Source organism: Thalassophryne amazonica, chromosome 5 (assembly GCF_902500255.1).
Source record: "Thalassophryne amazonica chromosome 5, fThaAma1.1, whole genome shotgun sequence".
NCBI classification, from domain to species: Eukaryota; Metazoa; Chordata; class Actinopteri; order Batrachoidiformes; family Batrachoididae; genus Thalassophryne; species Thalassophryne amazonica.
In genome coordinates this window covers 48,821,645-48,837,632 of record NC_047107.1, presented here as the reverse complement: position 1 = coordinate 48,837,632, position 15,988 = coordinate 48,821,645, and the positions used below count along the sequence as shown (strand labels likewise).

The following is a 15,988-nucleotide window of genomic DNA, read 5'->3' as shown; positions in this document are numbered from 1 at the left end:
CTTTTGTTCAGTTATTTTTACATACATGAGCATGTGTGCAGCACATATCCACCTTCTTAATCTAGCACCCGTGTGTTAACTTTGACGTGTGTGGTTGATGCTGATTCCAGATAATTTTGTATCACATGGTTTTCTTTCTTCTCCTCTAGTTTCCCAGATGTGATGATGCCAGCATACTCCAACAACCGCTGGTCCTGTGTCTTCTTCATTGTTTACCTCTCCATAGAGCTCTACTTCATAATGAACCTGGTACATCAGCTTCACAACATGATGTTACATTTTTCTTTTTGATTGTGATTCTCCCACTACTATTTATCCTTCTCTAGCTCCTGGCAGTGGTCTTTGATACCTTCAACGATGTTGAGAAGATGAAGTTTAAATCACTGCTGCTTCACAAACGCTCTGCAGTCGATCACGCCTTTCAGCTGTTGGTCAGCCGTCAGGTTGGTCTTCACTGATCTGTGTAGTGAAACGTGTAATCTGGCAGTTCAGTATTAATTGTTCACAACTTGTGCAATTATTTTATTTGTCTGTGGTGTGTGTTTTCTCTGCAGAGGCCAATGGGCGTGTCACTGAAACAGTTTGATGGTCTGATGCGTTTTTACAGACCACATATGTCTGCTAGAGACCGCTTCCTCACATATAAAGCTCTGAACACCTTAGGGGCTCCTATACTCAGGTCACAAATATTTTCCACTTACAGTCATATCTTTAACAGCAACTTCACATTTTCTTACAGTGTAGTTTAAAGTGAATCTGCTCTGTTACAGTCTGCAAGACTTTTACAAATTCTATGAGGTCAATGGCCTTAAATGGAAGGTAAAGTTCTTGATTATTAAACTTACACTGTTTTGATTTTTGTCCCTTTCCCTCATTTTTAACAAATACCTGTTTCTTTGTTTGTTTGTCTTTTGTTTTTCCTCCAGGCACGGCGTAGTGGCGAACATTGGTTTGATGACCTCCCACACACGACTTTCCTTATTTTCAAAGGTACAGTGCATCCAAAAAGTATTCATAGTGCTTCACTTTTTCCACATTTTCTTGTTACATCCTTATTCCAAAATGGAGTAAATTTATTTTTTCCCTCAAATTTATACTCACAACACCCCATAATGACAACATGGAAAAGTTTTTTTATTTGTTTGCAAATTTATTAAAACTAAAAAACAGAGAAATCACCTGTACTTAAGTATTCACACCCTTTGCTCAGTACTTGTTGATGCGCCTTTGGCAGCAATTACAGCTTCAAGTCCTCTTGAATATGATGTCACAAGCTTGGCGCACCTGTCTTTGGGCGGTTTTGCCCATTCCTCTTTGCAGCACCTCTCAAGCTCCATCAGGTTGGATGGAGAACATCAGTGTACAGCCATTTTCAGATCTCTCCAGAGATGTTCAATCAGATTCAGGTCTGGGCTCTGCTGAGCCACTCACAGAGTTGTCCTGAAGCCACTCCTTTGATATCTTGACTGCGTGGTTAGGGTCATTGACCTGCTGAAAGATGAACCATTGCACCAGTCTGAGGTGAAGAACACTTTGTAGTTTTTATCCAGGATGTCTCTGTACAACCCCAGTGAAGTTGGGATGTTATGTAAAATGTAAATAAAAACAGAATATAATGATTTGAAAATCCTCTTCAACCTGTATTCAATTGAATACATCACAAAGACAAGATATTTAATGTTCAAACTGATAAACTTTGTTGTTTTTGTGCAAATATTTGCTCATATTGAAATGGATGCCTGCAACACGTTTCAAAAAAGTTGGGACGGGGCAACAAAAGACTGGGAAAGTTGAATGATCAAAGAACACCTAATTGGAAACAGGTGAGTGTCATGATTGGGTATAAAAGGAGCATCCCCAAAAGGCTCATCCATTCACAAGCAAAGATGGGGTGAGGATCACCACTTTGTGAACAGCTGCGTGAAAAAATAGTCCAGCAGTTTAAGAACAATGTTCAGTTGCAAGGAATTTGCTGCTGCTTTTTTCAAATGCTTTGAACCCTGCGGCTTAAACAACCGAAATATGTCCTTTAATGCATTGATTGGTGGATTAAAAGACATGTAAATATAAATTCTTACCTGTTAGTTTCAGTGGGATTCATCTGAAGAAATAATCCACATAAAGCATCGTTTAAAAAAAAAAAAAAAATCCAAAACAGTGTCTAAACAGTGAAGAAAAGTCCCTCTGTACACAGCTGCACTGTGAGAGCTCCTCTCCCCCCACAGAGTCTTGGTGATTAAATTATATCAGCCACAAAGAAATAAAATAAAATAATGTTAAAATTAGTCTGTTTTGTTTTTGTGTCGAGCGGATAATAACACTCACTGTAACGTCCAGAGTGAACCTGAACTACACTACCCACAATGCTCCCTGCGTCGACCGGCCAATCACGTTTTGTGCATAATGATGACATCATCAGTAAGCAACAGGCAGCCAGTCTGCCACAAACATACAACAGACGGACTAAAATGTTTGATTTTAGGGTTTACAAACGTTTTTGACCGTTAAACTTTGCTCACTTTACCAGCAAACAAAAAAATCTGAGTGAACGTTATCGGAACTAAATTTATCGGAAGATCCGATGATGGTTTTAGAACTTATCTGAAAAGCTAATCCGCAAGCAAAAACATTAGCTTCGATAATTATCTGTTATCGGATTAGCTGAACTGTGCCCACCACTGCTGGCATACATGCCGTGCTAAATGCAAGGAATGTTTTGTACTTTATACAAGGTAAAAACACCTTGTTTTCATGTAAAAATCTGCCTGTTTCATTTCTTGAAATAACATCTTGAAATGATGTGAAAAAAATCGTTTTCAGTAATATTTTATTGGTATTAGGAAGTGTTACATCTTTTACAAACAATGACAGTAGCTCTGAGTTTAAAAAAAATATCTTCATCTGAGATATCACTTAAAATGTTTCCAAGACTCCTTCACATAACAAGATTTTAAAGATGTATCATGTAAAAACAAGACCTTGTTTTTGACTAAAACTATACTTGTTAAGTCATTGTTTCATATATATGAAACGTAGATTAGATATTATGCAACTCTACTTGGTAAGATTTGAGGGGGGTTGTTTGATTTGTTTAGTTTGTCTTTTTGTTTTTTGCAGTGTGACAAAAATTGTCAGTCTTTCAACTCAGTGTTTCTAAGTTCTTTGTTCTGTTCCTTAACAGGCATTAACTTGCTGGTGAAATCAAAAACCTTCCAGTACACCATGTGTAAGTTTAATTCATATTTTACTCCCCACTCTCTTCAGAGACGATGCAAGAACAGAAATGATAATGAGACATTGTGGAAGTTGGCCGGGATCTGGGACCCACTGTAGGAGCTCCTGGGTTTTAGGCAAAATTACAGCCGTTTTAAGGATTGTTTTGGCAGCCAAGCAGATGCTTGATAAAGTCAAGAATACTTTGTCCAGATTGTCCTAAAAAAAAAAAAAAAAAAAATCCAGATTTCAGGAAAGCTCCTGAAAATTCTCATGCCTGACCAAAGTCTCTAAAATCTCCTATGTTCCTGCAGATGTAGTGGTGGCCATTAATGGGGTGTGGATCCTTGGGGAGACGTACACACTGAACAGTAAGTTCTCACCCAGCAACACAGATGGAAGTGTTTCCAACTGTACATGGTTGACATTCTTCTCCTCCTTCAGGTGGATTCTCCTGGTCCAGAGTTGTTCCTTGGAGTTACATTGTATTCCTTACCAGTGAGTTTGCTGTAGTTAAACAATCATCGTCATAATGTTGGACTTCTCGACAATTTATCAAAGTTTTTTTTTTATGTGCCTTTGTGTTTGTTGATTTTCAGTTTATGGTGTCGAGGTATTGTTGAAAATAACAGGTTTGGGACCAAAGGCTTATTTCAGCTCTGGTTGGAATCTGTGAGTAACAACTTATTGATGGCTGCACAAGTACTGAATCCAAAATTTCAGTGGGATAGTTGTCAATCTCAGTAATTTCTCTTGACCACTTCAGTCTAACTACTACAGTTATGAATCTGAATGCCTGGTTTTTAGCCATTTTGCATACTGTAGTAATATTAATTGTTTTGTGAAAGGTTAACAAATGCTGATTTGAACATTAACTAATTGCTGGTTGTGTGTTGCGAGGACCACTCCTTGATGTGCTATGATTTTTATTTTTTATCCAGGTTTGACTTCTCAGTGACAGTGTTCGCCTTCTTGGGCCTTGTTGCACTTGCCTTCAATATGGAGCCGTTCTACTTCATCGTAGTGCTCAGACCACTTCAGCTGCTCCGGTAGGTTGTCATTTCCATTTCTGTTATTAACCAAGAGCTCCACTCTTAGTGAAATTCTGTTGTACCTGCATTAATGGTAAAAGTCCACCAGGTGGAGATAGCGCTTCATTTCAAGAACCTTGAGACACAACAACGACCAACATGCTGCTTGTAGTGGATGTGTGCATTCACTTAAGGCAGCATTTACACTCACTGACTACTTTATTAAGTACACTTGTTCAACTGCTAATTAAAGCAAATCACAGCATTTAGAAAATGAGGTATGGTCAGGAGGATCTACCAACCAAACCAAACATCAGGATGATAAAGAAAGAAAGGTGGTTTATGGGACTTTGAACATGAAGTGCTTGTTGGTGCCAGATGGTTTGAGTTTTCTACAAAGTTCTGATTTACTGGGATTTTCACCCACAAACGTCTATAGGGTCTACAGAGAATGGACAGAAAGAAAGAAGAGACATCCAGTGAGTGCCAGTTCTTTTGTTAGAAATGCTTTTTTGATGGCTCAGGTCGGGGAAGAGTGACCAGACAGGTTTGAGCAGTGCCTCTGAAAGCACAACAGTTTGAACCCTGAACCAGTTCGGCTCGACCTGCAGAAAACCACAAAAGAGTGTGACTTCCTCTCAGCTAAGAACAGCAAACTGAGGCTACAATATGCACGGGCTCACCACAACCAGACCTTAAGAGACTATAAAAATATTCCCCAGTCTAATGAGTTTCAATTTGTGCTGTGACATTCAGAGGGTAGGGTTAGAATTTGGACATCAAAAGCACTCATCTATTCTGCTTTAGACCCAGTGGTGGGCACAGTTCGGTTAATTTGCTAACTGCTAATTATCTAAGATAACTTTTTTGTTAGCGGATTAGCTTTTCAGGTAACTTCAAAAACCATCAGCAGACCAATTCGCTTCTGATAAATTTAGTTCCGATAACTTTTAGACCTCTAACGTTTTTTTTTAACATAGTAACAGTGAAAATCATTTATAAACCCTGTTGGCTCCTGTCTGCTATGTATTTTGCAGCAGTGAGGCAGCTGAACTCAATTCTGTCTCAGTAGAAGGGGCCTGGCCGCCAGGCTGCCACAAAAATAAAATAAATACGTATGGCTGCCCAGCCGTGAGGCAGACGTCTTGAAAAGGAAAGCAGGTTTGACTTAGGGTTTTGATTTATAATCAAATGAATCTGGATAGAATAACTACATTAATGTCAACTCTTAAAATGTACAAAGTGAAAATATACCACATATCTGTTAATTTTAAAATAACGCACTAATTCTGAAGATTTGAACATTTACACACAGATGCCCAAAGGGATTATGGGTAAACTCAGCCTCTGCTCACACTGATTGGTTGACTAATTCATTCTATGTAAAAACCAACACAAGTTAATGTAACGTGTGTGTTGGTGTTTACAAATCAATGGATTTTGTAAAATATGTAATTTTTTTCATTTGTTAAAAAAAGGCATTTGCGAAACTGAAAAGTCTGTTTGTTAAGTTCTGATTCAGGTTGACAACCGTGTGATATAACCAGGGTCAAAATGCATAGAACAATGCCATCTACTGGCACCCAGTTATGTCACACGATTGTTGAATCACAACTTACGCATAATCCCTTTGGGCATCTGTATGTGTTCAAATCTTCAGAATTAGTGCATTATTTAAAATTAACAGATATGTGTTATATTTTTACTTTCTACAAATGACACAGTTGATATTAATGTAGTTATTCTATCTGGATTAATATGATTTATAAATCAAAGCCTTAAGTCAAACCTGCTTTCCTTTTCAAGACGTCTGCCTCACGGCTGAACCTCTGTTTGCTGTTAAGGTAAATGGCGTATCTTTGCAGCAGTGGGCAGGGTGCACAAACATAGAAGTGCTGACTCATTGGCTGTGTTGGGGTTTGTGATCACCTTTGATTCTGTTAGAAGCGCGGGAGGTGTTTAAATTCAAAATCGGCTTGTTAGTAGCTGGGAGTGTACCAGAGACAATACTGAAAGTTATCGGTTAGCTGTAGCTTCCGATAAATTTTTTGGTGGTTTATCGGTTCAGCCTTATAAAAGATAACTTTTCAGTTAGCTGATTAGCATTTATTGAAGCTAACGTTTTGGTTAGCTGTGCCCACCACTGCTTAGACCCCCGTCACACATAGTACGAATGCACACGACCCAAGCCAAATCAAGCAGAATGCCAAACAACAAAAAAAATGCCACATCTGGGAGGGCATAAGAATTGCGGATGACAGTTATCCGAATATCCATACTGTGCTCCGACCCTCCCTGACTGATTCAAGCACGTGACGTGTGCATGAGCCTCTAAACGCAGTACAAATGTAGGTGGTACACAGTAAGAATATCTGAACAGCTGCCAGGATGCAGTAAGAACAATAAGAATGCACTTACAAGCTGTACAATTCCGGTCCGATTGCAGTTCGGCAGAATATATTCCAGCAGCACTCCAGGTGCACTCGAATTTGTGCACTATGTTGGGAAATTCGGCCAGGGAGGAAGCATGCCGAACGTTCCCCCAAACACAATCAGAATGTCATGAATGCCTTTTTCACGCCGTCTGATTGTTTATCAGACTTGCCTCTACTGGTGGTTGGCTCTCACTGCGGTATTGTATCACTTCTTGTTCCGGAGCACAGCGGTGCTTTGCTGTATCTGTTAGCTGTTTAATCTGCATAGTTAGATTGATCTAGATAACTAGATAACAATTTGTTTCACAGTGTAATCTTCACGTGCCTTAACTAAAGCACTCCCTCTGCTGAATCACCTCTAAATTATTTACACATTATTCACTTTGTGTGTTTTTAGGAATCCGCTAGCTTAGCGCAGCTACTAGCTCTTAGCCGGTTTAGCATGGCGGCTTCTCCTGTCTCTCCCGCACTTTTCTGCTCTGGGTGTGAAATGTTTAGTTATTCCTCTGCCTCCTTTAGCAGTAATGGTACTTGTAATAAGTGTAGCTTATTCGTAGCTTTGGAGGCCAGGCTGGGCGAATTGGAGACTCGGCTCCGCACCTTGGAAAATCCTACAGCTAGCCAAACCCTGTAGTTGGTGCGGACCAAGGTAGCTTAGCCGCCGTTAGCTGTCCCCCAGCAGATCCCGAGCAGCCGGGAAAGCAGGCCTGCTGGGTGACTGTGAGGAGGAAACGTAGTCACATCAATCAAATCAAATCAATTTTATTTATATAGCGCCAAATCACAACAAACAGTTGCCCCAAGGCGCTTTATATTGTAAGGCAAAAGCCATACAGTAATTACAGAAAAACCCCAACGGTCAAAATGACCCCCTGTGAGCAAGCACTTGGCGACAGTGGGAAGGAAAAACTCCCTTTTAACAGGAAGAAACCTAGTCCTAAACAGAAGCCCCCTGTACACCACCAACCCGTTCACATCTCTAACCGTTTTTCCCCACTCGGCGACACACCCGCCGAGGAACAAATTCTGGTTATTGGGGACTCTGTTTTGAGAAATGTGAAGTCAGCAACACCAGCAACCATAGTCAGTTGTCTTCGGGGGGCCAGAGCAGGCGACATTGAAGGAAATTTGAAACTGCTGGCTAAGGCTAAGAGTAAATTTGGTAAGATTGTAATTCACGTCAGCAGTAATGACACCCGGTTATGCCAATCGGAGGTCACTAAAATTAACAATGAATCGGTGTGTAACTTTGCAAAAACAATGTCAGACTCTGTAGTTTTCTCTGGGCCCCTCCCCAGTCGGACCGGGAGTGACATGTTTAGCTGCATGTTCTCCTTGAATTGCTGGCTGTCTGAGTGGTGTCCAAAAAATGAGGTGGGCTTCATAGATAATTGGCAAAGCTTCTGGGGAAAACCTGGTCTTGTTAGGAGAGACGGCATCCATCCCACTTTGGATGGAGTAGCTCTCATTTCTAGAAATCTGGCCAATTTTATTAAACCCTCCAAACCGTGACTATCCAGGGTTGGGACCAGGAAGCAGAGTTGTAGTCTTACACACCTCTCTGCAGCTTCTCTCCCCCTGCCATCCCCCCAATACCCCATCCCCGTAGAGACGGTGCCTGCTCCCAGACCACCAACAACCAGTAAAAATCTATTTAAGCATAAAAATTAAAAAAGAAAAAATAATATAGCACCTTCAACTGCACCACAGACTAAAACAGTTAAATGTGGTTTATTAAACATTAGGCCTCTCTCTTCTAAGTCCCTGTTAGTAAATGATATAATAATTGATCAACATATTGATTTATTCTGCCTTACAGAAACCTGGTTACAGCAGGATGAATATGTTAGTTTAAATGAGTCAACACCCCCGAGTCACACTAACTGTCAGAATGCTCGTAGCAGCAATGTTCCACTCCAGCTTATTAATTAATCAAAAACCCAGACAGAGCTTTAATTCATTTGAAAGCTTGACTCTTAGTCTTGTCCATCCAAATTGGAAGTCCCAAAAACCAGTTTTATTTGTTGTTATCTATCGTCCACCTGGTCGTTACTGTGAGTTTCTCTGTGAATTTTCAGACCTTTTGTGTGACTTAGTGCTTAGCTCAGATAAGATAATTATAGTGGGCGATTTTAACATCCAAATTGATGCTGAGACTGACAGCCTCAACACTGCATTTAATCTATTATTAGACTCAATTGGCTTCGCTCAAAATGTAAACGAGTCCACCCACCACTTTAACCATACTTTAGATCTTGTTCTGACTTATGGTATGGAAATTGAAGACTTAACAGTATTCCCTGAAAACCCCCTTCTGTCTGATCATTTCTTAATAACATTTACATTTACTTTAATGGACTACCCAGCAGTGGGGAATAAGTTTCATTACAGTAGAAGTCTTTCGGAAAGCGCTGTAACTAGGTTTAAGGATATGATTCCTTCTTTGTTATGTTCTCCAATGCCATATACCAACACAGTGCAGAGTAGCTACCTAAACTCTGTGAGTGAGATAGATTAGATTAGATTAGATAGATTATCTGGTCAATAGTTTTACATCCTCATTGAGCACAACTTTGGATGCTGTAGCTCCTCTGAAAAAGAGAGCCTTAAATCAGAAGTGCCTGACTCCGTGGTATAACTCACAAACTCGCAGCTTAAAGCAGATAACCCGTAAGTTGGAGAGGAAATGGCATCTCACTAATTTAGAAGATCTTCACTTAGCCTGGAAAAAGAGACTGTTGCTCTATAAAAAAAGCCCTCCGTAAAGCTAGAACATCTTACTACTCATCACTAATTGAAGAAAATAAGAACAACCCCAGGTTTCTTTTCAGCACTGTAGCCAGGCTGACAAAGAGTCAGAGCTCTATTGAGCCGAGTATTTTAACTTTAACTAGTAATGACTTCATGACTTTCTTTGCTAATAAAATTTTAACTATTAGAGAAAAAAATTACTTATAACCATCCCAAAGACATATCGTTATCTTTGGCTGCTTTCAGTAATGCTGGTATTTGGTTAGACTCTTTCTCTCCGATTGTTCTGAGTTATTTTCATTAGTTACTTCCACCAAACCATCAACATGTATATTAGACCCCATTCCTACCAGGCTGCTCAAGGAAGCCCTACCATTAATTAATGCTTTGATCTTAAATATGATCAATCTATCTTTATTAGTTGGCTATGTACCACAGGCTTTTAAGGTGGCAGTAATTAAACCATTACTTAAAAAGCCATCACTAGAACCAGCTATCTTTGCTAATTATAGGCCAATCTCCAACCTTCCTTTTCTCTCAAAAATTCTTGAAAGGGTAGTTGTAAAACAGCTAACTGATCATCTGCAGAGGAATGGTCTGTTTGAAGAGTTTCAGTCAGGTTTTAGAATTCATCATAGTACAGAAACAGCATTAGTGAAGGTTACAAATGATCTTCTTATGGCCTCAGACAGTGGACTCATCTCTGTGCTTGTCCTGTTAGACCGCAGTGCTGCTTTTGATACTGTTGACCATAAAATTTTATTACAGAGATTAGAGCATGCCATAGGTATTAAAGGCACTGCACTGCGGTGGTTGAATCATATTTATCTAATAGATTACAATTTGTTATGTAAATGGGGAATCTTCTTCACAGACTAAGGTTAATTATGGAGTTCCACAAGGTTCTGTGCTAGGACCAATTTTATTCACTTTATACATGCTTCCCTTAGGCAGTATTATTAGAAAGCATTGCTTAAATTTTCATTGTTACGCAGATGATACCCAGCTTTATCTATCCATGAAGCCAGAGGACACACACAATTAGTTAAACTGCAGGAATGTCTTACAGACATAAAGACATGGATGACCTCTAATTTCCTGCTTTTAAACTCAGATAAAACTGAAGTTATTGTACTTGGCCCCACAAATCTTAGAAACATGGTGTCTAACCAGATCCTTACTCTGGATGGCATTACCCTGTCCTCTAGTAATATTGTGAGAAATCTTGGAGTCATTTTTGATCAGGATATGTCCTTCAATGCGCATATTAAGCAAATATGTAGGACTGCTTTTTTGCATTTGCGCAATATCTCTAAAATTAGAAAGGTCTTGTCTCAGAGTGATGCTGAAAAACTAATTCATGCATTTGTTTCCTCTAGGCTGGACTATTGTAATTCATTATTATCAGGTTGTCCTAAAAGTTCCCTGAAAAGCCTTCAGTTAATTCAAAATGCTACAGCTAGAGTACTGACGGGGACTAGAAGGAGAGAGCATATTTCACCCATATTGGCCTCTCTTCATTGGCTTCCTGTTAATTCTAGAATAGAATTTAAAATTCTTCTTCTTACTTATAAGGTTTTGAATAATCAGGTCCCATCTTATCTTAGGGACCTCATAGTACCATATCACCCCAATAGAGCGCTTCGCTCTCAGACAGCAGGCTTACTTGTAGTTCCTAGGGTTTTTAAGAGTAGAATGGGAGGCAGAGCCTTCAGCTTTCAGGCTCCTCTCCTGTGGAACCAGCTCCCAATTCGGATCAGGGAGACAGACACCCTCTCTACTTTTAAGATTAGGCTTAAAACGTTCCTTTTTGCTAAAGCTTATAGTTAGGGCTGGATCAGGTGACCCTGAACCATCCCTTAGTTATGCTGCTATATAGACTTAGATTGCTGGGGGGTTCCCATGATGCACTGAGTGTTTCTTTCTCTTTTTGCTCTGTATGCACCACTCTGCATTTAATCATTAGTGATTGATCTCTGCTCCCTTCCACAGCATGTCTTTTTCCTGATTCTCTCCCTCAGCCCCAACCAGTCCAGCAGAAGACTGCCCTCCCTGAGCCTGGTTCTGCTGGAGGTTTCTTCCTATTAAAAGGGAGTTTTTCCTTCCCACTGTCGCCAAGTGCTTGCTCACAGGGGGTCGTTTTGACCGTTGGGGTTTTTCTGTAATTATTGTATGGCTTTTGCCTTACAATATAAAGCGCCTTGGGGCAACTGTTTGTTGTGATTTGGCGCTATATAAATAAAATTGATTTGATTAATGCAGTCAGACAGTGGTCAGACTGCACATTTGACTGCTGTACGATGGTTATTCCACCTTGACTGTGGCAAGACTGTTTTGAACTTGAGCAAAACATTCAGAGGAGCCACACAAATGGGCCAGACTGTTTAGACTGCTCTGAGAATGCTGTCCGACTTTTCCCAAATGCACCTTGACGCTTCCTGACTGTGGGTCACCTTTTCATTTCTGACAGGTTGAATCTATGTCAGAAATAAATGAAAGCAGTTCTGAAAACAAAAGGAGGGGCACCCCAACTGTGGCAAGGTGTACATTAATGAAATGAGCGTATATTTATTTGAAGCACTACTTATGTTTCCGAAGTTGTTAAAATATTGGTTTGGTTCATTGTCTTTTCTCAGGTTGTTTAAAATAAAGCAGAGGTATCGCAATGTGTTGGACACCATGTTTGAGCTGTTCCCCAGAATGGCAAGCCTGGGGTTGACCTTAATTATCTTCTACTACTCGTTTGCTATCGTGGGAATGGAATTCTTTGCCGACGTGGTCTACCCCAACTGCTGCAAGTGAGTCAGTGATATCAACATTGAAAGGCGTATCACACACCAATCGACACAAAAAATTATATACCAGATTATGAATCATTACTTTTAACTCTAACTTGTGTGGGCCCTGATGTAGCTGAGAAAAATAAAATTAGTTATAGTGTCTGAAAAATGCACACATATTCAGAGCTGTTTTTAGACGTAAAAATTGTGTAATCTTAGGTGCCGACTATTACCTGTCTGAAGGTCACTTCACCTGTGTCCAGTTACAGTCCACTTCATGACTTACTCCAGTACACACAGTCAATCTGGGTTGCTTTGTTGTCTCCAAATGTAATATGGCTATATTTTTAATTTGGCTTTCAAGTAAAATTCTTGCATTTTGCAATTAACATATGTCCATATTTGCCTTTTTGTAACCCGCAGTGTATTCAGAAAAAACCCCCAAACAAAAACCATTGTATACTTCTCAATAAGACTGAGTAATGATTACACACTGTGAAAGTGGTGTCTCTGATTTCACTCCTATTGGGTTCACAGGTAGAATTATTGTTCCACTGTGTGGCACTGTGTTTTGTTCACAGAAAAACATCCTCCATCAGCCTTCTCCAGACTTGTCAGGGGTCTTGGTAGCTCAGCTTAGCCATCGGTTTAGCTTAGCTTACTCAGTAACTCAAAGGGGTGGGAGCTGGTCCATGTCACAGCTCTCCTGTTAGCAGTGGTCAGTTATTGTTGCCTTTCTGACTTCATGTTCACAGATGTGGCGTCCTGCACGTAGCGTCTTAGCTTCCATGATGCGGCACCACAAACCACAAACACAGCTGGTTCCACACTTTCAGGAGAGGCAACACACTTTGTTGAAAGTTCTCCTGGCTACACAAAATGAAAGAATAAAATATGTGGTTAGGTCCATTCTGTGAAGACCATTGTGCTCGCCTTGATTTCTGCAATCTGTCCAGGGGCACTAAAAAACAAAAAAAAAAACCTCACTTTCCTCCTCAAAATATTAACTTTGGAAAATCCATACACCTAATAAGCAACACTAGTCCTTGTAGTGCATCCTCGTAAAACACATTTTAACCATTTTGACATATTCACCATCAAAGTCCACAAAAAACAGAATTCACACTGTAAAAAATTCTGTTTTCCCTCATTGATTTCAATAGTGTCTGGGAGGCGTGGCCTGATATGATGTCATCAAAGTCAAGTTTCCTGACAGGGTCATGTTTTTGAGTGTTATACAGCAGTGAAATCAGGCTACGGTAAAAATAAAATGCAATGCATCAATATTTTTGTAATTCTTTATTTAATTAAAATAGGCAGCTCATTTGACATTTTATTTACTAGTGAGATGCACTTTAAGCTCACTTATGTTCTGCCCAGCATGGAGGTTATATTTTCTCCTGTAGAAAGTTCACCAAGCTTATATAATAAATAAAGTAGAACAGATTTTTCAGGAATATGATGAAAAGGTGGGGTCTGAACTGCAGGAGAAATTAATATTTCCATTTGCAAATAAGCAAAGCAGGTAGTTCAATGGAATAAGGAGCTGGGCCAGCAAAATGTAGACATGGGTTTGATTCCCATTCAGGCTAGCTTTTGTGTCCTTGGGCAAGTCTCAGTCTACCTAGCTGTAAATGGGTACCAGCCTGGTCAGGTGAAGTGACATGTGAGGGACTGGTGTCCTGTCCAGGGGGAATCATAGACCTTCAACCGCTTAATGCTATGGAATGTAGAGATGAGCACCAGCATCAGTGGGCCTCTGAACCTATGTAGTATGTACTTACTAAAAGACTGACAGATGAGGGTGGAGGTTATGTGATCACCCCCGTCTTTTTGTTTGCATACATGATATTTCAAAAAGTATTGGATGGATTTTGATGAAACTTTGTGGTGACTCAGTCAGTTGGGAATTAATTATATTTTGAGGCAGCTGCTTTGTCAGCGTAGTAAGATCAGGTTTTCAAGACCTGTAAATCAAAAATACAAAAAAAATTATTGGAACCCCCCCCAAACAAACAAAAAACAGGGCAGTTTGACATTTCATGTTGATGTTGTTCCTGATATTATCTGTCTCCCCCAAATGTGGAGGAATAACAGAAATATGTTCTTTTTCCTCAATACCTCTCAGCACCAGCACAGTGGCAGAGTCCTACAGACAGTTCAACGTCACCATTGGCAACAGAACGGTATTGGGAGGAGGCTACTATTATCTGAATAACTTCAACAATATTCTCAGCAGCTTTGGTAAATCCTTTCGTTTTAAGATGTAAATTTCTGGTATGACTTTCTTCCGGGAATCGTGGTGGTGTTGTCACACTTAAAATCAACCACTTTCTCTTCCTCTGTCCTGTAACTGTATGGAATTGAAGATTTTGTTCATTTCCCCCCCCCTCACTGTAGTGACTCTGTTTGAGCTGACTGTGGTCAACAACTGGTACATCACCATGGTAATGTCACATATTAGCAGATCGCCACAGGCTTGTGATTTATCAGTGCGTGTCACTGGTTAACTTCTGCTATTTGCATTTCACAGGAAGGAGTGACCTCTATGACAAGCCACTGGAGCCGCCTATATTTCATGACTTTTTACATTGTTACCATGGTGAGGACTTGGTAATTAAACATGCATGAACGTCTGTGATATGTCCATTGAGGTTTTTAGTACTTTTGGCAACCATGCACTGCATTCCTGCCTTTGTCTGTTAACGTACGTGAACATGACTGTGCATGTGTACATTCTTTCTCGCACTCTCTCCAGGTGGTGATGACCATTATTGTGGCTTTCATTCTGGACGCATTTGTGTTCCGCATGAATTATAGCCGCAAGAACCAGAGCCACTGGAGAACCCAGAGGGGGGACAGTGTGTGTGTGTGTATATGCATGCACAGTGTGTGTGGATAATTTGCACATGTGCATGTACATGCAGATAACTGAGTAGTAATTTGGAATATAAACCGTCACGCAGTGTTGGATATGACTTCCTGCATGTATAACACACAGCAGAGTGAAAGAATGGTACAGTAATTTTGTTTGAATGTCCGTCCAGATGAGAATGGGATTGTGTTTGAAGTCGAGGCGAGTCGTGACGAAGCTTTGGCCACTCTGGAGCTCTATAAACAGACCATCCAGGATCATCCTCCCTCAGCTCCCTACAGGGAGTTCTACAAGCTATGGACAGGAGGCGGGGTAAGAACTAACACAATGGTTCCTCTTTGCTCTCTACATCAGAACGTAATCAGTTTTTCCTTCCAAATAATTGCATGCATAGCTCTCATCTTGGGTGTACCTTGGTCGGAGGTCTAGGACAAAGATGACCTCAGCATGAAAATGTATGAGGAGGAGATACAGGTGAGATACTGTGGAAAAGCTGTGACTCTCTCCTACTATTTCCTTATAACTTGTTTTTTTATTTTGTTAGGAGTGGTAGAGGAGTACTCTAGGGAAATACTACCTCAACCAGACAAGCCCTGGTACGGACTGTGGACAGTCCTGTCTCTGACCCGTCACCCTTTCCTGAGCCTCAGCTCAACTCACAGCCTGGATCTCACAGTATCAACTGACGCACAGATCAGTAAGTCTGTTCCAGTTCCTCGCACAATAACCACGCCCACAGTGGGGAAGTAGTCTGGGTGTCTTGGACGTGAGACAAACAGGAGCTCATCACCGCCTCACCACAGAACTACTGCTCTGTCCTTGAAGGAATGTGGACCTCCTTTGGCCTTTTCAAAGACAGAAATTCCAGCTGCAAATGTGACAGGAACTTTTATGTTGTGTCAA

General features: G+C 40.4%; 1 protein-coding gene and 1 long non-coding RNA gene across 2 annotated transcripts in view; both read left to right on the top strand.

The window, feature by feature from the left end:
• The window catches only part of LOC117509951 (two pore calcium channel protein 1-like), a 43,501-nt gene that overhangs the window by 23,862 nt on the left and 3,651 nt on the right, over positions 1-15,988 (top strand). Inside the window, exons 9-24 of the mRNA XM_034169560.1 lie at positions 150-249; positions 327-443; positions 555-679; positions 771-819; positions 927-990; positions 3,182-3,226; positions 3,528-3,584; positions 3,658-3,711; positions 3,813-3,885; positions 4,155-4,262; positions 12,067-12,228; positions 14,339-14,454; positions 14,611-14,657; positions 14,744-14,812; positions 14,969-15,071; positions 15,258-15,397. Coding sequence (XP_034025451.1) covers positions 150-249; positions 327-443; positions 555-679; positions 771-819; positions 927-990; positions 3,182-3,226; positions 3,528-3,584; positions 3,658-3,711; positions 3,813-3,885; positions 4,155-4,262; positions 12,067-12,228; positions 14,339-14,454; positions 14,611-14,657; positions 14,744-14,812; positions 14,969-15,071; positions 15,258-15,397 — 1,429 coding nt within the window. The remainder of the gene's footprint in view (positions 1-149; positions 250-326; positions 444-554; positions 680-770; positions 820-926; positions 991-3,181; positions 3,227-3,527; positions 3,585-3,657; positions 3,712-3,812; positions 3,886-4,154; positions 4,263-12,066; positions 12,229-14,338; positions 14,455-14,610; positions 14,658-14,743; positions 14,813-14,968; positions 15,072-15,257; positions 15,398-15,988) is intronic.
• Positions 12,286-12,651, top strand: LOC117510437. Its single transcript, XR_004560727.1, has 2 exons — positions 12,286-12,339; positions 12,407-12,651. It is a non-coding gene; the product is annotated as an uncharacterized LOC117510437 (long non-coding RNA).